This window comes from Corvus brachyrhynchos, unplaced genomic scaffold, assembly GCF_000691975.1.
Source record: "Corvus brachyrhynchos isolate BGI_N302 unplaced genomic scaffold, ASM69197v1 scaffold103, whole genome shotgun sequence".
Classification (NCBI taxonomy): Eukaryota; Metazoa; Chordata; class Aves; order Passeriformes; family Corvidae; genus Corvus; species Corvus brachyrhynchos.
This window is the reverse complement of record NW_008237436.1, coordinates 5,484,951-5,508,005: the sequence shown is the minus strand read 5'-3', so window position 1 is coordinate 5,508,005 and position 23,055 is coordinate 5,484,951. Positions and strand designations below refer to the sequence as shown.

General features: G+C 41.1%; 1 protein-coding gene across 2 annotated transcripts in view; it reads right to left on the bottom strand.

The window, feature by feature from the left end:
* Positions 1–23,055, bottom strand: part of FLT1 (fms related tyrosine kinase 1) — a 108,857-nt gene that overhangs the window by 84,679 nt on the left and 1,123 nt on the right. For both annotated transcript variants that reach the window (XM_017731376.1, XM_008631458.2), the window contains exons 2-3: positions 8,609–8,705; positions 7,534–7,754 (exon numbers count right to left, since the gene is read on the bottom strand). In XM_017731376.1, the coding sequence (XP_017586865.1) occupies positions 7,534–7,754; positions 8,609–8,705 (318 nt within the window). The remainder of the gene's footprint in view (positions 1–7,533; positions 7,755–8,608; positions 8,706–23,055) is intronic.

The following is a 23,055-nucleotide window of genomic DNA, read 5'->3' as shown; positions in this document are numbered from 1 at the left end:
TCACCAGACAAACTGATTTACTACTCCCCAAAGACTCATTTGTCTTTGTCACAAAATTAAGAGCTCCTGCCCGAAACCAGCAAGCTTTGCAAAGTGGTTTCCTGTACCATAATCTCCAGATCATTGTAAGTGTGAGGAAGAGCTGTTCTGGGGACTGCGGTGCTGTCTGCAGACAGAGTATCACCACTGACTGATGCCAATATCGAAGCAGTGGGGGTTGTGCAGCTCAGACCTTGCAGGATTCCTGCCCGCCCAAAGGCAAGGACAGGAAACCAGCATAAAACACCATGTTTGGCTTTTCTTTCTTCTTCTTCTTCTTCAGTGGAAATACATGTCCACGCCTGGAGAAGTCAACAAAGTGCTGTATAAAATTGGACTAAGCGCTCTGGTTGCCCTTGGTAGGCTGCAAAGCTCAGTCACAGCCTCTCCTGGTACACTCCCTGCCGTGTGCGCCAAGGCGTCGCCGTGCCCCCGCTATTCGCGTGCAGAGCTCCCATTGACATCACCAGGGACTTCCGCCATGGGCCAGAGGGCAATCGATGGCCCCGAGTGCTCCAAATGTCTTCCTGCTTTTGATTAAAAGAAATACACATCATGTTTTCCTAGCACAGTTTTTTTTCATAATGAGCACGGAGGCTTTTCTTGATTCCCTTTGAATTTTATTCTCCTTCCACCTTAAAGGCCATAATGGAATACTCTTAGTGCCTGCAGATGAGAATCTGGTGCGGGCTTTATGAGCCTGGATCAGGAAAAGCTGAACACATGGCAGCGCCAGGGCAGGTTATACCACATCTGCAGGGTTTGCCAACAACATGAATTCTTCTGTCCCCCAAGCAATAGCTCTCTTTGCCTTTTTTTTCCTCTTTCCTTCCCATCACAACCCCAGCTATTGCCACTAGCTCCCACTACATTTCTTCTCAATTTCCTCCTGAGGGGAGGTAAATGCCATCCTTCCCCATGTAGCTGGTTGGAAGCACATCTGGCATGACTTAATCTTCTATCATCAGTCTTTTGGGCCAGCTCCACTAATTCTATGCTCAGAAAGCTCTAGACATAAAAGGAACATCGCAGACTGACCTATCTTGAAGACCACATCCAGGTTACATTCAGCTTCACTGGGATTTGGAATGGAAGATCTAAGGGGGTTGACCTTATTTTTATGAATCATTGATTTGGTTTGTTGGTTTGTTTTGGTTGTTTTTATTCAGAGCTGCCTGTGAGGGTAGCAAAATGAAAGCTGGACAGCCAGAATATTTACATATGTTAAAGGTTACTTTAAAAGTCAGCTTAGTGTATTTTTAAATTGTGCCTAGAATGAATGACTGTGTGCTGGGTTGGCTGTGTTCCTTACAATATCTCTCAGTTACAATCAACATGAACCCACAAAGAGCACTCATGAAATCACAAAATCCATGAAGGTCATTTGCTATATTGTTAAAGAGCATAAATAGCAGCTTTTTACTAAGCTAGTTGGCAGCCAGATAAAAACTTGATAAGAGACTTAGAACAAGCAATATTATGTCTGGTATCAGTAACCTGTCTAGGCTATTTATGGGGTTTGCACAAACAACTAAATCAGCCAACACTGAAATGCCAAATTCCGAAAAGATGGAGAGGGTTTTTCTTTCCACAAGCTTCAGCTACTGTTCTTGGGTTTGTTTTGTTTTTAATAATCTGAGCTATGTAAGTCAGAGGACTTATACATACATTTGCAAGAAGAGAAGTCACTACAGGAAAATCTAAGCTCCTTGAAATCTCTAAAAGCTTGTCCTCTGAAGTTCTTCCAAAATGCCTACTTACACTTGGCTCATCATTAAGATTTTTTTCAGGCTAAAAGAGGTGAAATATTATCATCACATCCACATAACAACCTTTTCCCTCATGCATGTGAAAAGAACCACAATATTTAGGAACGACCAGACATGCAGACTTCATTGAAGTTCATGGGCCAGTTGCCACATTCTCTTTCCATCGTAGGGATTAAACCTCCTTAACTTTATTTATCCCAGATAAATTATTGGGGCTGTTCAGAAGTAATTCCAAAAGAATCTTTTGCACCAAGAGTCATTCCAGCCTCATTTGCACATCTACAATATAGACATTTCTCACTGAGCTAGGAGCCAAACCGTTAGTGTTGTCCTGGTGAGACAGGGGAATTTTGCAATGGAACTCATCTGACCTGTTTTAGACATCTGCTTTAAAATGAGATGAATCATGCCCTAGGAAATGTATCTGTTGAACCAGCTCAAATGCATTATTTCCTTAAAGAAAAACTATCCCCTTTTGTCTGTGTTATTCTGGAAGAAAGGTTGTTCCACTCTTGCCTCTTCTTACCTGCAAAATAACACTCTTCCAAAACAAAGCGTGTCTAAACCTTGAAAGAAAACTTGAGACATAAGTATCACCCTCCTTTTTTGTTTTGCTTTTTTTTACCTGGACTTATATGATTATTAATTTATATCTAGAGCACGTTCAGACAGAAAGAATTCCTACTACAATTGTACAAGAATTTTTAGGCAAGATTGGTTTGTTTTCCTTTGAGACTAGTTATACTATGCTATCATCAACATAGGACCATGGCACAAATGAAACACAGTTAGAAATCTTCAGGAAAAATAGTCATATTAGCCAGGAAATCCACGCTAGAGCTATTACTATGTTCAGCAAACAATCCCTAGAAAGGCTAATGGATACTAGGAACGCTCTTTCAAACGTATCCCTCCATTGTGATGTCTCACCCTGGAAAGGTATTTGTTTCAGTAGGAGCTATGAGCCTTGGTGAGGGAGAAGGACCACAGGGGGTGAGTGCAGAGCATTTGATGCTGCCAAAGTGTCCACACATGCTCCACTCCACACAGTATCCCGTGATACAAAGTCCATGTACACTCAATGACAAAAGCACGGCAATTACAGGCGATTGACGTCAGCAAGTCCTAGAGGTCTCTGTTTTGTAACAGGAACCTCATTAGAAACTAAAAATGTGTCCACATACTTGATACAGCTGCAACATAGTTTAATCCCAACAAGCTTCCTCTTCATAACAGAAGCGCTATCATAGTATTGACTCCGACGGTGTAAGCCAAAACCGTACTGCTCATATGTTAAACTGTGCCAAAAGCAAAGACAGAAAAAAGGCACCAGGGAGGAAGAGTTTCCCAGGCCTTAGCAGATTCTTTTATCAGTGCATTATTTGTGAATAAGAAGAAAAAGGAAAAAGAAGAAAAATCTCCCTTTCTGTTAGCTCTCAGGGTGTTGTGTCTTACTGCTTTTTTTACCTGCTGAATTATTTTGACTTTGATACTTCTGATCTAAAGAGACCCTTTTGGAGAACTCTTTGGATACCCTCCATGTACTGCAACAATAATATCTCTGGGATTACAGGAGTCAATCCATTCAAGCTAAATCTCAAATGCATGTCAGTTCTGGGGCTGGATCCAGCTATCTGTCAGCAGGAGGACCTTCCAGGGACATGCCCGGGAAGTTCTAATACACTCAGAACCTGCAGCATACAACTTTAGAGTTTGAAAATGAGCTCAGAATCCCGGATGTTTTGGGATTTCAAAGGCTTACATTTTGAACAATTGCCTAATGATAAAGCCCTTCATTTTGGACTGCTGAGCCCAAGACACATATCAAGCCAAACACATACAACTAGTAGGCATGTCTGACATTCTAGGCTTTGGTGAGCACAACTACTCATTTATCTCACCTGACTTAAATCATCTCAAAGCAAGGAATTTATTCTAAGCTTGTTTCCCAGATTTCTTGAAAAGTCAGTGATGAAAAGCACATACCAGAAGCTCCTTTTGTTCTCTGTTAATTATGGGAAGAGAACAGACGACTGACTCAGCCTAGAGATATGATTTTAAAGCACATCTCATTCTGCGAGGAAAAGTAGGTGACCAGAAGACATACACAGCAGGATCATGAGAAAAGACAAGGAGAGGGAGAACACTGACTAAGAAATGGGCTACTGCCCTATAGCCAAATACAATTTTACTTCAAGAAGAATTCTGTTCTCTGTTGCAGCAGAATTAAGATTTTACTCTTGTATATTACTAGCCAAAATCTGTCTTCATCACAGAAAATAGCAACCCTTCATGCAAAAATCTAACTTTGCTATATCAATGTAATTGAACTTGCTTTTCCTCTGTCATACCAGGGGGGCAATTGTTCAAAGGCAAGAAATTATGAGAGTAGAGAATTAAGAGTACTATACATCTTTGAAGAGAGTGAATGAGATCCAGCAACTGAAAAATGCTTTGGAGATATTGGGACAAAGCAGACAGAAAGAAAAGCCCTTAGTACTGTCCCAAGGGAAATTTACATACGATTCAGAATGGCCTGCTGATAATTTGGTGTTTCTTAAATGTCTTTATTCCACCATTATCTCTTTTCAAGCAGAAAATTCCCCATGCCTCATTGCAATGTATGCAGTGAGCGTTCATTGCAAATCTTTTCCTTTTTACTATTAGGCTGCAGTTCCCTTACAAAACAAAGCTCTGAGCAGTTTTGGGTCCGAGACAGTGAAGAAATTGGCAAAGAGGTTTTGCTGCATTTGAGATTTTTCCCATGGCTTGTGGGGGAAGTCAGGCCATCAGTTTTCTTGTGGCAAAGTTGAAGACTCTTAAGAGAATTAATTTCCCTCTCTTAATGTCTCAATTCCTGAGCTGTGTGGGGTCAAGAGTTGCCGAGACACTGTGGACTCGCTCCCCGCTGCAACTCAGTAGTGACCTCTCCAGCTGAAAGAAGGGTGGTGACAGGATTAGCTCCTCCAAGGCAAGTCACCAGCCTGCCTCTCCTTCATCCCCAGAAGCAGGACTTCAGAAATGCTTCGAGTCATCCTGGGGCCTGTGGGACTTGCAATGTCCTCATTGTCCTGTGTCTTGTTTTTCTCTATATCAGCTCATTTTCTGCTGTAGCATACACTCATTACTGAACCAAAGGACTTACTGGCTTTATTGTGGTCTGGTCTTTGGGCTTTTTTTTAAAATCCAGTTCATATTCAGTATCACTCCAATTACGGAAATGAATAACATTTTTAAAACAATAAGTGATGACTTCCTGTACAAACAATATCAACTTTCCTGATTCAGATTCTGTGTTTGTAAATAGCAACTATTTGTTCTCATCGGCCACATGCTAAGACATGGGAAACAGGCACCTTGGTGATCCACATGGAGCTAATATGGGAAATGGACTGACACAGCGTCCTGCCACAGGAAACAATACAAAACTAGGAGGGACCCAAATTTCACAAATGTTTATTTCCTAAACACCCACAAATTAATGCAAAGTAAAACTAAACTCAGGAAAGATAGTCTTCACAGCGGATTTTGTTACCCCCATCTCAACCCCACTTGAGCTAGATAATTGAATTTCATGCATGTTCAGAGAAACAGGGACTCATATTAAGAAACAGATAGAGAAGAGATAGATATAATGAGATAGCATAGAGAAAGAAAATACTTTTTCTGACACTACACTTATCAGAAAGGGTGAGTTTTGATACTCAATATCTTGTTTCTTTCCAACTTACTCAATAATTCTTCCTGGAACTGGAAAGTTTTGGAAGACTAATATACCTTCCTCCACCTTAGGGCAAAGTGACACTTTCAACAGCCATTTACATGAGCAGTAACCTTGCAGCCTCCCTCATTATCCATAGTTTTCTCTAACTTTCAAGTATATTTCCTGGGACAGAATTAACACTTAAATATTAAGAAATTGGTTTTCAATTAAAATGATTGTCAAATTCAGAAAATTAACATGCCAGAGAGGTCTAAGGTTGCTACAGGTTTGTTCCTGAAACATTATACTATGTTTTTGGCAATTAAGGTTAGAGGAGTTAAAAAATCTAGCCATCTCTTCAACAGTGACACCAAGATTTATGACTGAATGTCCTTGAAAAACCAACGAAACCAAGACACTTAGGCAGCCTTCTTTAGCTGATTAGAGGGGATAGGAGGACAGGTGGTGGCGGGGGCTGTCCTAAAACTATTTCTGCAATGATTCTTCCATCACCATGTGAATTCTGTAGATAACCTTGGTTCACAATCATCTAATTGAAGGTGCCTTTCAGATGCAGGCAAGCCACATACGACTTGGGAAGCAGTGAAGAGTTAGAAAGACCAGTTGTGCCTCTCATTTGTAAAAATGTAGGATACAGAAAAATTAACTCTTCAAACGGGTAAGAGACCAAGAGAATGCAAAGGCATCTCTTGTATCGTAAATTCAGTTTATCAGAGAGGTTCTTCTCATGTGGTGAAGGGAGATGATTGTGGATAGGTCTCAGACAGGGATGACATCCAAGGTGGGAGGTTCAAGAAGGTCCCATGATGGGAAATTATAAAGGGAATCCAAGGAAATTGTGTGTTTTCCTAGGTTGCAGGCTGTTGGTCACTAAATTAATATCCTATTTTGGCTACTCTTCCATGGATGCATCTGTTGTTGGATTTACAGAGAATTAAATGAAAAGAGCTGGGCAACAAAAACACTGCAGCATACTTCTGATGAAGGAAAGCAGGATGAACAGCATGAAATAGCCAATAGTGCTCAATAAAGCAACACACCATAATGGGGGGAGCTATCTTATTTTCTATCAGTGTAGTGAGAGGTCCACTTCATTCTGCTTTTTCACAGTGCCAGTCTCACTCTTCATGTCACAAAATGAAGACAAAGGCTAATTCACTCTGATGTGAACTCATTAGATGCAGCAGACCCAGAATTTGGAAAACTTCCAGTTGCACGTTCTCTGTAACATGGGCTTTCAAAATCTGTGAATCCTGAAATACTACAGTAATCTATTAATTTTACTCTGTAAAAATAAGGAAAAACTAAAGTATTAATTAAATCCCTAAAGTGTCTATAATTTGTTCTTTTATTGCTGTGGCTATTGAATTCAACTCTCCTCAGAAGTGTCTGATTAATACCCTGGAAGGAAACAGGATCAGAAAGCAATTTCTTTTATAGTCTAACTGACCTAATTCCAGCACTTCCCATACATTACAAAATACTTGTTTGCTGAACACAGCTCTGTGTTTAATTTGATTCCATTTATTCTAGATTTTTTCAATCTGTGTGACATGGACTACAGAGAACATTTTTGAATACGGTTTCACATGCAAATAGTAATTTTCTGCTGCATGAGGCAAGTCAGTGATCTGGATAGACAGCTTTAGCATCCTTCAGCAGCCTAGAAATCGCATCTCATCCAGTCATGTAGGATATGGTTTGTGATACCCATTTCACATATTTGCTTGTAGTCCACTTCCATCTGGACTCCTGTTTACTCTAGACAAGTGACTGGATTGGGTCTTTTTCTTACTTCTTTTTTTTTTCCTAACAGATAAAAGACTACCATTTGCATTTGCAAGTACTGGGAAAGAAAACTTTATACATTAATTGGTAAATTAACATTTTTCAAGGCTGAAAGTGTCATTCAAAACTCAGCCACAGCTGAACTGCCTTACTTATCCACCTTGTTGTATTGAAGAGCAAGTACCAAGAAGTGTTAGAAAAACTTCATCTTACCATTAATAAATACATAGACTGTAGATTCCTTCTTCTTTTTCGCTGGACTTGTTGGGTATTTGCAGCTGTAGTTTCCAGTGTCACTTGCTTGAGTTCTGCTCAAGGTCAGACTGCTGCAGGACTGTTTCCCATTCCTTCCACAGGCATATTTAATTACTTTCAGCCTTTTGCTATCCTTGCTGAGAGTTTCAGGCAAAGACCATGAATGAACCATTTCCCCCCTGCAAATACAGATAAGGAAGCAGAAACAATTATGTTGGGCTGCAATTATATAGCTTCAGTTCCCAAGCTTTCTTTTTTATTATATCAGGCTATTTATGGGGTTCTCTTTTATCTTGTTTTCCAAAAACAACAACAGAAACAACAAAGAACTATTAAACAATTGCCATTGAAGTTCACTCCCCACCTTTCCCCACAGCATAAGGTTTAATTTTTTTCTAATTTCAGTTACAAAAAAAAGAAAGTGTCAGGTGTATGGCCTCCCTGCCAAATTATCAGAATCCAACTCAGCTGGTTACCTGCAGGTGAGATTTAAAGTCTGGCCGGCTTGAACAACGTGCTGTATGCCATTTATACTCAGCTCAGGAACTTTTAGTTTTGATCCTGAACTAGATCCTAGAAAAACAAAGAAAAAACCAAAACATTAACAAAGACAAATAATTCTACTTCCAGCCCACTCACATTTGTGCTGTTATACTGGAAAGGAAAAGAAAACTGTGTGCTTCTCTCACCACACATACTCTCTTCCTTTGAGCAAAGTCCTGTTGCCCTGACTCAGGACTCAAATAACCTTCCAGCAGCACTACTCCGGAAAGAAAATAGAATTGAAAGCTATCTGTCAATGACTTTGCTCTCAAGTTTTTCACTGAACCTAACATGAAGAAACTTCAGGACCTCATGACTACACATCTAACCAAGGAAGTGTGCCCCTGGGCACCACTGGCTGCATTTCCTCAGGAAATACGGCCATGGCAGCCTAAGGTTTAATTTTTTTCTAATTTCAGTTACAAAAAAAAGAAAGTGTCAGGTGTATGGCCTCCCTGCCAAATTATCAGAATCCAACTCAGCTGGTTACCTGCAGGTGAGATTTAAAGTCTGGCCGGCTTGAACAACGTGCTGTATGCCATTTATACTCAGCTCAGGAACTTTTAGTTTTGATCCTGAACTAGATCCTAGAAAAACAAAGAAAAAACCAAAACATTAACAAAGACAAATAATTCTACTTCCAGCCCACTCACATTTGTGCTGTTATACTGGAAAGGAAAAGAAAACTGTGTGCTTCTCTCACCACACATACTCTCTTCCTTTGAGCAAAGTCCTGTTGCCCTGACTCAGGACTCAAATAACCTTCCAGCAGCACTACTCCGGAAAGAAAATAGAATTGAAAGCTATCTGTCAATGACTTTGCTCTCAAGTTTTTCACTGAACCTAACATGAAGAAACTTCAGGACCTCATGACTACACATCTAACCAAGGAAGTGTGCCCCTGGGCACCACTGGCTGCATTTCCTCAGGAAATACGGCCATGGCAGCCCCTTCAATAGGAAGGGTAAAAGTCAGCCACTCCCATGGTAAGAGCTACAGACTGACTTCTAAGATACTGAAATCCCACTCAGCTTGCTGCAAAGCTGGAACTCATGTGGAAGGACAGGGCATTAAGGATCTTCCCTTCCTGACTGAAGGTCACAGCACTGTTACCTATGGTCCTTCGCCAGGGGCGGGCTTCCTGTCAGTGAAGCAGTGTCAAAAGGTAGAGGTTTACAGTAAATTTTGAGAACAAGATCAAGACACCTTCCAGACCAGATTTGCTGCCTATTTGAGAAAGCAAGCATGTTGTCATGGCCACACCATTCTGGCATGGGTGAAACCCTTGGTGTCAGTATAACACAAGGTGGCTTAGGACACTTGAAAACATCCAGGTGGGCTTCACAAAGGCCATGTGGAGCCATTTTTAGGAAGACCATGAAAAAGCCCCATGGTCAGAAAACCAGAAGAACACGAGATCTTCCCTCTCATCAAGTCAGGAGGTGCTGACTGCAAAAACATTGTGTTTTATCTTTACCCCATAATAGGCTATGGCCACAAAAGCTTCCATGGCAAGCTGACAGAAGAGCATGCCTTAGAGAAGAAACAGTGCTTGATGCATCCCATTGCCCTTGCACTGACAGTAAAATGTTCCGGAAGCTGGGAACATAACATGAAAATATTTCAAAACAGTTAAAAGTTGAAAACCAGTTTTAGTCTAATTGGGACTCAAGTGTAATTTGTAAAGATTTCAGCGTTGAGAGAGAGCAAAAGAAACTACCTCAAACCACTTCACTCCAAGAGAAAGTATTACTTTGCCAACATAAGGGAGAAGCAGCATCTCATGGCCAAGGGTAATGCACATCTTTCTGCTAGAACTCAGTCAAGTACAGTTTGAGCTCAGCTATTTTAGGTTCTTCCAAGAGGTTCCTGCCACAGCCAAGTATGAACAGCTGTATGCAACAAACATAGCAGAAATACATGAACCTTACTTGGTGGCTACGTATCACCCATCAGAAACACCTCCCTCTTTTGTTGACTAGAGAAGGAACTTTTGGACACCAGTTCCAGCTGAGATTGGTGACAAAAATTTGGATGTATAAACACTTCAAAGTCAATGGGTGCTCCAAATTCAGGAGCTTTCTTTTTAGCCCTGTATATCTTATTGAAGCTGTGGCTCCAGTAGTTTTCCCATATATTCTATCATCTGTGCCTACTCAAAGCAAGATTTAAAGGGTACACTTGAACATAAATGTAAACTGAATTATGGCTCACTTGCACAAGCTGCAAGCAAGGGCATAACAAATTTTCAGAATAAAGATGCCTTCTGGACTGCACCACAAATAACAGCATAGATTTGAATGGTGAGACAGTACTTACTCACAGACTTCCCCTGAGATCTGTCTAGACAATCATATTTCTAACTAGAAAATAATATATTCTGCCAGCTATTAAGAGGGGAGAAAACTGATGCAGCAAATCATTGAAGAAGCAACTTGTTGTGTGATATATATTGCAAACATACATCTTTCTCACCTGCCCTTTAGGAATCTCAACACTGAAGGGCTGGTTCCCCCAAAGTGCACACTGTGCTTTTATGGGATACTATCCCATAGATACTTACAGTCTGTGAGTCTTCTCATTCACTGTTCTGAAACAATGCCTCTGAGGCTAATCACTGAGAAATTGAGATAAGATGTTACAACAGCCTAGGCAGCTTCTTGGAGAGCAACCCAGGCACTCTAGTTGAGAGGGTTTGTCAACATCCTCCAGCTAAACAATTTGATGGTTTTGTGAAACTCCCACATTCCCTCATTTCATTTGCATTCCTCTTGTCATCCCAGAATTGAAGGGTCAGATGCTCTCCCAAGAAGGCAGCATTTATATTCAGCTTTACGAATTTGGTTTTTACTTCAGGGGGACACTTGACCTCAAGCTTCCCTGAACTGCTCCTTATTTGAGGCTCTGGAAAAGGTGAAAGCATGCAACAGTGTTTACAAGCAGTTCAATATATATGAAAAAAACATCAATGATGGTCTGCCAGAGGAAACCATCGGGATCAAAGCCCAGCTGCTAGAGCTGCAACACTCAACCTAGTTGCTAGAGAGCAATGTGTAGGTTGCTTCCTGTGTAAAACTGGTGGGAAAGTGGAAAAATACATGTGAGTGACAGGTGTTGACAGCAAGACAGGAGAGCAAGTCTGCGGTGCCTGGCCATGCCTGCAGTGCTGAGCGCTTGGCTTTGCTCGGCACTGGCACCGGCACCATGCCCAGGAGCAAAGCCAGTCATGCAGCACCGTGCCCACATCTGACCCATGCTGAGACCAGCCCTGGGAATGTGGGCTGCTGGTGTTCTCAAAGTCTGCCAAAGGTGATGAGCAAGAAACCATCATAAATGTTACAAGGTTTTTCTCTTCGTAACTTTACAGTGATATAAACAGACATGAAAATCTTAAGATCTATCCTAAATGAAGCATAAAAAACAAAGCAGCCTGGAAGCCTGTAGGTCAGATCTGCCTCAGAGTTACTAAAATCAAAGAAAAAATGTAACAAAACCACCTACCTTTTCACCCCATCTCGTAGGCAGAAAAAGAAACCCAAACATACTGGATACATACTTGAGCTTTTGCCCTTTTACACATTTTACATATATCTAAAAGACAGCACAATGTGTGGGATCTTAAGGAGTGCTTAGTGTTTGTCTAACTCTGCTCCCATTGACACAAGCCAGCATTTCATCATTGATTTCAAGTACATTTTAGACACTTAACTCCAGTAGTTAATCATATTAACATTGAAGACTTAATGTCAGTGTATTTGGCAAGAGATACAAGCCTTGTTATGTATTCATTTATTTAGTTTTTCAGTGACAAAAAACTGAAGTCTTATTTCAAGCCAATATTGTTGCTTTTACAAGTACAGGAGACAATGCTTTTACCAGCAAGATGCTATGTCTTGAAGAAAAATAGCTTTATTTGACATCCTATCTATTCATGGGTCATTAGGTTCCTTACGTTTTTAAATGCTTCAAAACTGATGCAAAGCACAAATGCAATAGAGTTTGACGTGTTTGCCAGGAAAGAAAAAGGAAGGAGAATAGCAGGGAAATTCCTACTGTCAATATTTAGAAGCAGATTATGCCTTCTATGTACCTTCTGTGGGCATTTTACTTGACACTGTCTTTTCTGAAGGGTCATGGCTCAACAGGACACATTCACTTATCATTGTGCCTGTCACTAAGCGACCATCAGCAGCCTACCCTCACAATGACCTACATTGAGGGGTGCAACTTCTTTTCATGTGACAACAAGAGAACTAATTAATCCTGATAACTGAGGAATCTCCTCCCATGGGGAAAGGGATGATTTTTTTTGATGTATTTTATTTGTTATGGAAGGCTTATTAGATATATGTGAAAGTCAGTCAATGGGGTTGCTTAATTAATGAGCAAACATTAATTTAGATTGCAAAAGTTAGCCATTCTAAGTAAAGAAAAGGAAAGAAAAATATTTTTTATGAAAACAGAGAGCAATCTGTAATTTGCAAAGGGAAAAAAAAAAGCTTTCTTCAATTATCTTCTGCCTTTCAAAAAAAGCTGATTGTCTTCCAAATTAAGTAAATAAAAATTTGAATTATTTGTTAACCGAAAAAACCCACTGATCACAAGTCATGAAAAAAAAGATAAAATAGATGAACATGCATATATTTTTCCAATACAATGTGTGTCCAGTTCTACAGACAAATGAGTAACCATGGACCCATGATGAACCTTCCACTGATTTCTGCTAAATCTTGTTTTCTCTTTAAAATGATAGATTTGCTGAACTCAAAATTGGGACCATGATCTGGGTTATTATTCCCATTCAGATTTTCCCAGTTTCTACTTTTAAATTTCTTTTCATACACTGAGAATTTCTGCTACCTTTGACTAAAGAAAGCAAATCTAAAAGCTAGCTTTAAAACCTAGTTAAAAACATTTACAATATTAGAAGTTATTATAAATTTCCTTGAAGTTGACAGGCTTGATGACTTTCTAACATCTTTTCCATAATTTGGGACTGTAACTTTCTTCCACCCACTCCAGCTATCCTCAACATGTTGACTAATCTTTTTTTCACCTGCACAGTGAGAGATTAAGGAGAATGATCAGTTTATCTTTGCAACTTCAGCATGTACAAAGAATCTGACCTTCTGGGTTTAAAGTGCCATCTGTGGGCAATAAAGTTATCCATCATGAAGTAATTGTTTCAGTCACTGTTGGATTTGCACGTGTTTTACCCCTTGTGAAACATAACGAAGCCTTTGAGGGTTTTACCATCAACTATCATTTACTCCTGATTCAAATATTCAGCAAAAATGCTTTTTGTAGATGACACTCCTGCATTGGAAGGAGAGCTCACGTGATTTCTTATTAGGGTCTTCTCCTGTCTGTGCTGCTTAAAACATCTGTCATTCAGTTCAAACGCAGCCCAGGACTTTACTCATGCATATGAGCACTTCCTTATGAGTCATTCCACTGATGGGACTGGGAATACCCACATGTGTGCAACTAATAAGCAATTGCAGAATCCAAACGAAACGTAAAGGAACATGGCAGTACCCAGTGGGTCGACCTTCATTGCATCTCCAGCGAAAATGAGCTGACTCTGATCTGCAGCAGCACCTTAACCAGACCATGGCCATCAGCTAACCTCAAATGGCGTATATGGCTTTACTCCATTGTGTAAGGAAACCTGGGATATGAGTAGTTTTCTTTATTTCAGAGCTATTCTTGACAATCTATTGTATTACCATATCTTTTAAAGGTTCTTCAAGCCATTCTGTAAGTAAATATAACTCTTTTCTTGGTCAAACAGTTGTACCTATCCATAATAATTGCAATTACATCATTACATGAATTCACTCTATTAAAGAAAAAAAAGATATAGAGAGAGACGAACTAATGGTCAACTCTTAAGAGCCACTTAAAGTTCTGATTTACAACTGACCACATGAAGAAGCCTTGACCAACAGGTCCTTCTAGTTTAATCAACACTGAGATTCTCATCAGCATTAATACTTGCATTTATTAAAACAGGAGAACTTTTAGGGAGAATTGTCTTAAAATTTGTGTGGTGAATGGAAAAGAAAATTTTGTTTTCCTGTTCAGAGTGTGACTGTCTGGCCTGGTCCTGCTGCAGGACTAGAGGGAGAAGGGAGCACCCTGGACAATGAAGCTTTCTACTTCTGTGAGTGCTGGTGGCTGGGAAGAAATGCTACTTGAAGGAGACACTCTTCTAACCCCATGGCATCAATAGCCCCCATCTCATCTGTCACCTGGATTTTTGATGCTCAGGTACAGACAAAGAAGGCAGCACAGCCTGGTTCCTGTTCCAGGGGGTAAAAGCACCCTCTCCATTGCCTGCACTTAGAAACAGTCTCCGGGAAAGACCTACAGTGTCAAACCATGAGCCACCCTGAGACTCCAAGTAGTATCTCCAGGTCTTTCAGATGCCATTTAAGTCTCCATTCATTTCACAGCACTTTTCTGAAGTAAATCCAAGCTTCACACCTGAAGCCTGCAGAAGAGAAACTAGGGCAGCTTAACTGTGAGAGCAAGGAGGCATGCCTTTGTCCCAAGCTGACACTGACAACAGTCCAGATGAGCAAACTCATGATCTGAAGCAGCAAAATGTAACCACTGTTTCTATTGAAGCAGAACTTTGCAGGTCAATTAAGAGCCATGGGGATTTACAAGTGTTAACAGATACAGGTCCCTGGACTCAGAGGTAGTTTTGTACTTGTTTCCTGTCGGTTCCTGTGCAAAGAGGCACCACACAGCTGGCAGACAGAAACACCCTCAGGGTAGAAGCAGCAGCTCAGGCTGTATCACTCCTTAACAGAGCCATCACTTGCACATATCCCTGTGGTGACTGAAACTTTCTTCTCTTTTGCATTCAAGACCAGGAAAACTATTGGATGCCATTTACTTACAAAGTACACACAGATGCACAAAAATGATCAATTCATTGGCTCATCCCTTTCAGGTCCAAAAAGGACATTCCATTTATCCAGTCTGATGTTCTGCAACACATGCCAAGTGATTTCTGGATCAAATTCTTAAGTTTGATCAATCTCAACTATAATTAAGAATTTAAAGTACCACCAGGACGTAAGAGCCAGCCAAAAAAATTGATAGGTTAATGGATGGCAAAGCTGGTCTGCTCTATAATACACATCATAATAGAGTCTGAACAGCATAGGATTTGTAACAGTAGATTAAATGATTTCTGAGCAGACTAAAAGCCTTGGCCATGACTCCATGCTGTGGAATTAAAAATCAGTCTGCAGGGAAAATGGATGTGCAACTGCCCAAAACAGGCCTTCGTAGGCATAGAAAGGTATTCAAACAAGCGTGTCACTTCCTTTTTAGTTCTAGATCTCAGGGCAAGTTATAATTTGTTTACTCTCTGTATGCATCTGCTGTTCCTAGATTAGTATACACACCGATGTAAGTAAATGTTACAGAGGCAAAGCAAAACACCCGGTTGCTAAAAATAGCACAATAGTTCTGATAACACTTCATTAACACCCCTGAGCAGTACACTATCATGCCAATGTGGCCAATAGCTGCAAATGTAAACAAATATGTATTTCCCCAATAATTGCCAAACATTTTGCCAGTATTTGCCCTAGCTAGGTCAGGCTGGTTTTATAGAAGCTTGTGGTAAAGCCATTCTATTAAAGAGCAGGGAGGGGTTGTTCATTTAAAAATTCAGACGTAGAAATTAAACAAACTGAAATCTCAGCTGGTTATTTGACATAAAATTTCATTCCAGTTACTACCAATTGAAATTATTAACATTTCCCATCATACCGGGGCAACCAAGGCCATGCAGTTCAGTGTTCTCTTTCCCATAAGACCCGCTTGAAGGCACTTGTTTCACCAGCTCATCAGAAGCCCTAAACTCACCAGGTGACTTCCATGCCTGAGCATAGGCACTTCATATAATGCCAATGAAAAGTAAATTTCAATATTAAACAGCCAGAGAACCTGAGAGAAAAATAAATTTGGTTTCATGCTGCATCCATCAAGTTGCAGTATCTCTAGAATATAGGATCTGAAATGAGCATCTAGCCCGAGGCAGGTACTCATTTCATCAGCTATATAAGGAGGACATATTTACAGAGAAGAAGTAAAACCAGCCATAGCCATAAACTTTTTATTTCCCATTGGGCATATGGAATTGGAAATGGTTATCCAAATGCACAGTCTGACACCTCCATTATGAACTCTTGTGGGATCATCACTTTGGTAAACCACATCCAGGAGGCAAAACACACACATATATGTGATGTGCGTTGAGAAGAGAAATACCACAGTTGTGTCCGCCTTAGTCTGGTCTTCACTCCAACAGAGTAAATGCCCAGCTTAAAAACAAAACAAAACAGGTCAGCTGAGGCTGGTAACAGTAGAGCTAGGCTATAGCAACACTTTCACAGCCACATTCAGCACAAATCCATGTGGCTCTCATGCCCCTCCACTTTGATGTGCCTGTCTTGTCCCCTGCATGGAGGCCCGGCTCAGGCCATTCAGACAAGAAGTGGTTGTGAATCTGCCATCTGCCCAGCCAAAAAGGATGCCGTGTGATCAGCCAGTGGCACTCACCCAGGGGTCTTGTTTCATGCCTCCACACACCATTCAGCCTGCGCTGCTTACACAGCGCAGGGAGTCCCATCCAGGCCACGCCCGTGAGTAATCAGATCTACTGACTGACATGTGTCAGCAAGTACTGTGCCTCTGCTCTAATCCACCCTTACAGATCCTAGCACATAATCATCAGCTCAATATTCTTCAGAAAAGTTTATCTCATTAATTAGTGAGTAGAAAAGTATTGATATGTTATAAAGAGAAAGCAAGTACACTAAAATTGACATGAAAATAATTCAGAATTCCTAAGAATTTCAAGTGTACATTTTCTTGGCGAAACTAAATTTCTTTGCCAGTTAGATACTTAAAATTTGTAACAGATTACTTGGCAGGACAAATAAAGTAATACACTAGGACTGAATGGGAAGACTTTCATAAAGACAGACAAACTGCCTACCTGCCAGTAATCTACCTGCTCAGCCAGCAACACAGGTCTGTCAAACTCATCTGGGGCTTCAGTAATCACTAAATTGTAAGCAAAGAAACAAATTAGCAACTATGTAAAAGAAATACAAAGCAAAATTGATGGAGTTCCACCTTGCTGAAGGCTGCTGTTTATTATTTCCAAAGCTCCATCATTACAGCTGAACTGCCCTGTAGTGCTCCAAGACAAAAAGAAAAGTCAGGAACTGACTTTCCATCCACCCCACTTAAACCTATAAAACAGAGCTGTAAGCACTGAACCCTGGGTTCAAAACAAGAGCAAGTAAATAATGAAGCACAACAAATTAAAATAGAGAGGTGAGAGGAACTGGAACAGCCTGCACAGAGGAGTCCCTTGCAATGGCTTGGGAGGAAAACCCACTTTGCTGTTGAATGACATCTAAAGCACCAACTCTAAGGTACATGCACATGGAGAAATCTTCTGGCAAGCGTGCCTGTAGCTCAATTACATTGGGAAATGATAACCAATAATACTTATAAAATAGATTAGGATGAGTGTCAATTGCAGCACTGCATGAGACAAAGAAAGGTGGGGTTTCACCCCAAACACTTTCAGCACAACAGAACAAGAAAATTCTCTGTATTATACAATTTAACATGATTTAATTCTACTATGTAATATCCACCTGCATAAACGTAGACAACAACTAAATTTTAGTTTCCTGGACCCTCAATCCCATGGTTTCTTATGAAATAATACGGAGGAAAACCCACTTTGCTGTTGAATGACATCTAAAGCACCAACTCTAAGGTACATGCACATGGAGAAATCTTCTGGCAAGCGTGCCTGTAGCTCAATTACATTGGGAAATGATAACCAATAATACTTATAAAATAGATTAGGATGAGTGTCAATTGCAGCACTGCATGAGACAAAGAAAGGTGGGGTTTCACCCCAAACACTTTCAGCACAACAGAACAAGAAAATTCTCTGTATTATACAATTTAACATGATTTAATTCTACTATGTAATATCCACCTGCATAAACGTAGACAACAACTAAATTTTAGTTTCCTGGACCCTCAATCCCATGGTTTCTTATGAAATAATACTGAATTTTAGATCATACTACAAAAAAAAAAATTCCCCTCTTGAGAATTTTATCAGATAACTGCTTCCTGCAAGGCTTCTTGGACCTTCCCTGAAGATCAGATGTTGGACACCAGTAAAGACACGACATGAAGCTAAATAGAGCCCTTGTCTGATCCAGGATGGCAACTCTCACGCTTCTGTTAACATTAGTCTATGGTGATCCTGATGAGAGGTTTTTCCACAGAGGAATGACAATGGGAACAAAAGAGGTGAATTCCTTCACTCTGTGTCAAGGCAGAATCCCACAGGAAGGACGCTTAAGCGAGCTATGTGAAGTTGTGAAATTCCTCTCAAGAAATGCCCTCACACTCATCCCTTGTCGCTCCCCACGCACTAAGCAGGGGGTCTGTTCCCAGAGCACAGGCTTCCTGAGAGAACATCTGAGGAGGAGAAACATCTGCTCACAGGTCCCCAGCTCTCCAGGACCACTGTGCCCTGCCTGCTTCACCCGCTCCCAAGCACGGAGTGGGAATAATGTCACAGCCTCTTCAACCCACTGAAATCCTAGAAGCAGCTGCCTTCTAGCTCCTTGCCCATCCTTCAGGTGCTCCACCAGCAAAGAGAACCTTGTTTCAAGGCCATAGCTCCAAAAGAAGGAATACATCTCAAAAAGAAGTATTGCACATGTGCTTAGTGCCACATATCAGTGAATGCTGGAAAAGCAGCCCCACCACCCAGAAAAGTCATGCCAAGAGAAATCAGTGTTGACAACATCACACTGGATTATGCTCTAAGTATGTTACAGGGGTGACTTAACATTGTGGATATGGATTTTGGTAATGACAAATCAACTGTGATTTGAGGGAAAAACAACAGAGAGCAAAATCAACTCACCATGAACATGAACCTTTTGCATCTGCATTAACACAGGACAAACCAAAGTCCAAGAAAGATGATTAATGAATTAATTAACTATTGCACAAGCATCTATAACATTCTTGAATACACTGATGGAGCACAAGCTAAATCATCCTTCCCTTCATCTTTAATCTGGCACATCTCCACTCACTGTGCCACACAAAATATACCCCAAATGCAAACATGACTTAATACAGAAGAAACAGTCATTCACATTCCCTGTCCAAGTCTCTCCATACATCTCAATGGCTCAAGACTTAAGTTTCAGACAAAAGTATCTCTGAAATCTACAGTTTCAAATCTCTTTACCCCCACTGTTGGTTTCTCAATCTGTTAGTACTTCGCTTAGTTCCATCATGAGCTCATTCTGCTGGTCACAAAAGCATGATATTATGCCATGCTTGGCTTTGGAGAGAGCACTAATGACTACATTTTCCCTTTTCCAGCTCCTGCTTGCAGCATAGTTTTTTCTTTCGAGCATCAGGATTTATGCAGCACTGATCTCCAACCATAGGGGAATGAAACTGAACTTCTGCATCTCAGTAAGAGAAAACTGTGTGGGCACCTTCCTGACAATCACTGGACCAATTTTAGGATAAGCAGTCTCCTGTGATGCATCAAGAAGTCAGACCATTCCCAGCTGAGGATGCTTGGGAAAGGTTGCTTCCCAGTTGCAGGAATATGTGCAGTAAGGATGCATCACAAGGGCAAAGAGAAAAGAGCCTGGTTCTGTCTGTGGGTAGAATTCATACTCAAACTTATACAGAAATGTTTCTCTACCTTCTCACAAATATTATAGAGGGGGGAAAAAAGAGACTACTGGGGCAGGGATGAGATCTAAAGATGAAGCATGTTGTTGGAGGGAGCAGTTTTCCTCTTGAAGGTCTCACACCAATAGGAAAGACTTGTCTCCAAGAGCAGAGGTGACCATGAGTGGGCATTTCATGCAAAACCTACTCTTGCAGCAGTCTCGCTTTCCATTCCCTCTGGGGCTGCAGCAAGAAGCCCCAAACCCTGACTCTGGGGGATTCAAAGGAACAATTTTGCTGCTGAAGCCCCACCACAGCCCCTCTGGACACGGACTTCTGAAACACTGAACCTTAACCCTCATCTGCTGAGCTTCTTCCTTTCCCAATCTCAGTCGAACATGAAAACCAGCAAGCTGATAAACAGTGTGTTGGAAGTTTCCAAACCACGTAAAGTGTAAGGACTTATCAACTGTCCTGCAAATCCGGACAATTTCCTTTTGTCCTATACACCCACACAGTGTGAAGTGCTATGGGTTTCAGTCTTTGAAGCATCTGACAAAAAATAGACAGCTTGTTTTTTACTGTTCCGATGTTAAAAAAAAAACCCAACACCACCAAAAAACCTCTCAAATCTCCCCAGTGGCAAATTTTTAGGGTTCTAAATATACTGGGTGCTTCTGGATATGAAGATCTTTACTACGGCACAGGTCAAGTCCTGATTTTGTCCAGCACAAACTGTAAATCTAGAAGATGCTAGCCTAGCCCAAAGGAGTTGCTCCAGATTTACACCAGTTTTAAGAGAATGAAATCTAGCTTTGTGTGGAGCATATGAGTAAAACATCAGTCTGTCTGGTAAAACATCAGTAAACTGTGTAAGTGATTTTCTTTAGCTATGTTAAAAAAGTTTGGTGCTTTAACCCCATACACATATTTTTTAAAAATCTCCATTGTAAAGCAGTGTCTAACTCTTCTGCTTTATGTGAATACAGTTTGGAATTTTTAAGGGAGCCCCATTTCTATGAAGGTGCAGAAGAAGTGGGAAAGCCAGTTTGTCTGAACTTTTTTAACAACTCCAGCCCTAATCCCAAACTGGACTATTCTGTCTGTGTAGTTGTTTCAGCAAGTACTCAAACCAAATTGAAACCTTAACATATGAGCTTCCATCTGAACAGCATTTTCAGAGAAGACAGGTTAGTTATTGCAAGAAATTAACGTCAGCACTGATTAGATTTGACCTGGAATTTCTTCCTTCATTTTTTCCAGCTGACCATGAAATTGAAAAGTCCACTGGGGATTTTGATGCTCTAGTTCCAGCTGAAATAACTGAGATCATATAGCGCTGTTCACAGATAAGACTGTAATAGAGTCTATTTACCTTCTAGCTGCTAATTGTGAGGTACCACTTCTATGTGGGTAGCCAGAAATACAGCTGGAAATACAGCTAAATCACCAGTTTATATTTCTGAAAACATGGTGCATAAGCCTTGATCCAGGCTGCAGAGTCTGATGTTTTCAGGATTTAAACACAGTCCTTCACAATCCCAAATGTTAGTGATTAACATTATAGTAATACAAAGTTGAGGACTGGGAGATTGAACTTAATACAGCAACCACATTTTCATGTTGACCATTATGTGTACAGTCATTAGCAAGCGTATGCAATACAATCTGTGGAATAAATATATTTAAGATGTAAAGAAAACATATGTGAGTACTATGCAAAACCCAGAAAAAAAGTGTCATTCTTTCCCAAGTTAACCAAAACATGCATGTGCACAAGAGACCTGAAGTGCCCAATACTCACATGTCAAATGAATTTAATTTCCTTAATCTCATTTTTCAAATGGGTACTCTCAAAGCTTGTAGGCTGCATGTTGCTTTTGGGAAATTTAAATTATTAAGTAGACATATAGGAGCTGAAAGACCTCCTTCTGTCACCTCCTTGTGGAGGTCTTTTTAGGTTCTTTCTGAACCACTGACTGTTTCTGAGAAACTCCTCTAGAACCCGTCAGTAAATGGAAGCTCAGCAGACACCTGCAGAGACTGAATTACAAGACAGGACCAGTGATGAACTGAATTTCATCAAGAACACTGGAAATGGGAAGTGCTGGGCAGCCTGAGTAAGAATTGTAGGTAAATAAGCAGTGAAGAAGGGTGAAATGGGAAGAAAAGCACAGAGAGATGTATGGTACAAAACATCCCACAACTGCAACAATAACTTTGAAATTCTCCATTCAAACACAACTATGGAGAGTTTTGCCAGTGGCCCAGAAGAAGCATGGTCAACCTATTTGAAATGTCCAAACAAAGCTGAGCAAGAACGCTTTTCTAGAAAACAAGCAAAAAAAGCAACAAAACCAATGAGTCTGAAAAAATTTAAATTCTGATTTGAGCACAATCTCTTGTGCATGGGTGGGATATGAATTTCCAGCAAAACGGTTGTAAGGGCACTCAGCCAAACTACAGAGAAGTAACTTTCCAATGCCTACAGTACCTGAGCCAACCATCACGATGGGATGCTTGTCCCCAGCATCCAGAGCCCCAGGTTGTCTCCTAAGTAAGCCAAGCTTTTCCCACCAGGATAGGTCTAGGGTGCACATGAACAGGAAGGTGATCCAGGGTCTTTCTCACAGCCCCTGGCTCACAGAGTCCACCCTCTCCCTGGGCAGTGGGTTTGCCATGATCTGCACAATGGAAAACCTTTCCGACAGGAAAGAGGAAGCGAGTCCCCTAGCGTAGCTGGTCGCTGCAGGAGCCCACGTGGGAGCAGGACGCTGAAGTTCAAACTCAAGCTGTGAAGGAAGCCTGGCAAGGATCTGAACCCACATTTCCTGTATCCAGGGTGAGTGTCCCATGCCTGTGCCTATTTCATCTTGGGCATAAGAACCTCCTAGGCGGAGACAAATAATGTGGGGAAACTAGCGCTTTCCTGGGGAAAAGAAAGAGAAAAAAAAGTAGAATACCTATATATCTGTGTTAAAGCTGATGAATCAGCACTTCCCGAGCAGGAAAACGTCTCGTCGGGGCGGCCCCGCCAGCCCTCCTCCCGGGAAGCCTCAGGCAGCGGGACCGCTCCCGTGGGCTCAGCGGCGCGGAGCAGACCGAGCCCCCGGCACTCGGGCGGGGCAGCGTGGCCGGGCGGGCGCGCCGCTAACCGCAGGGACG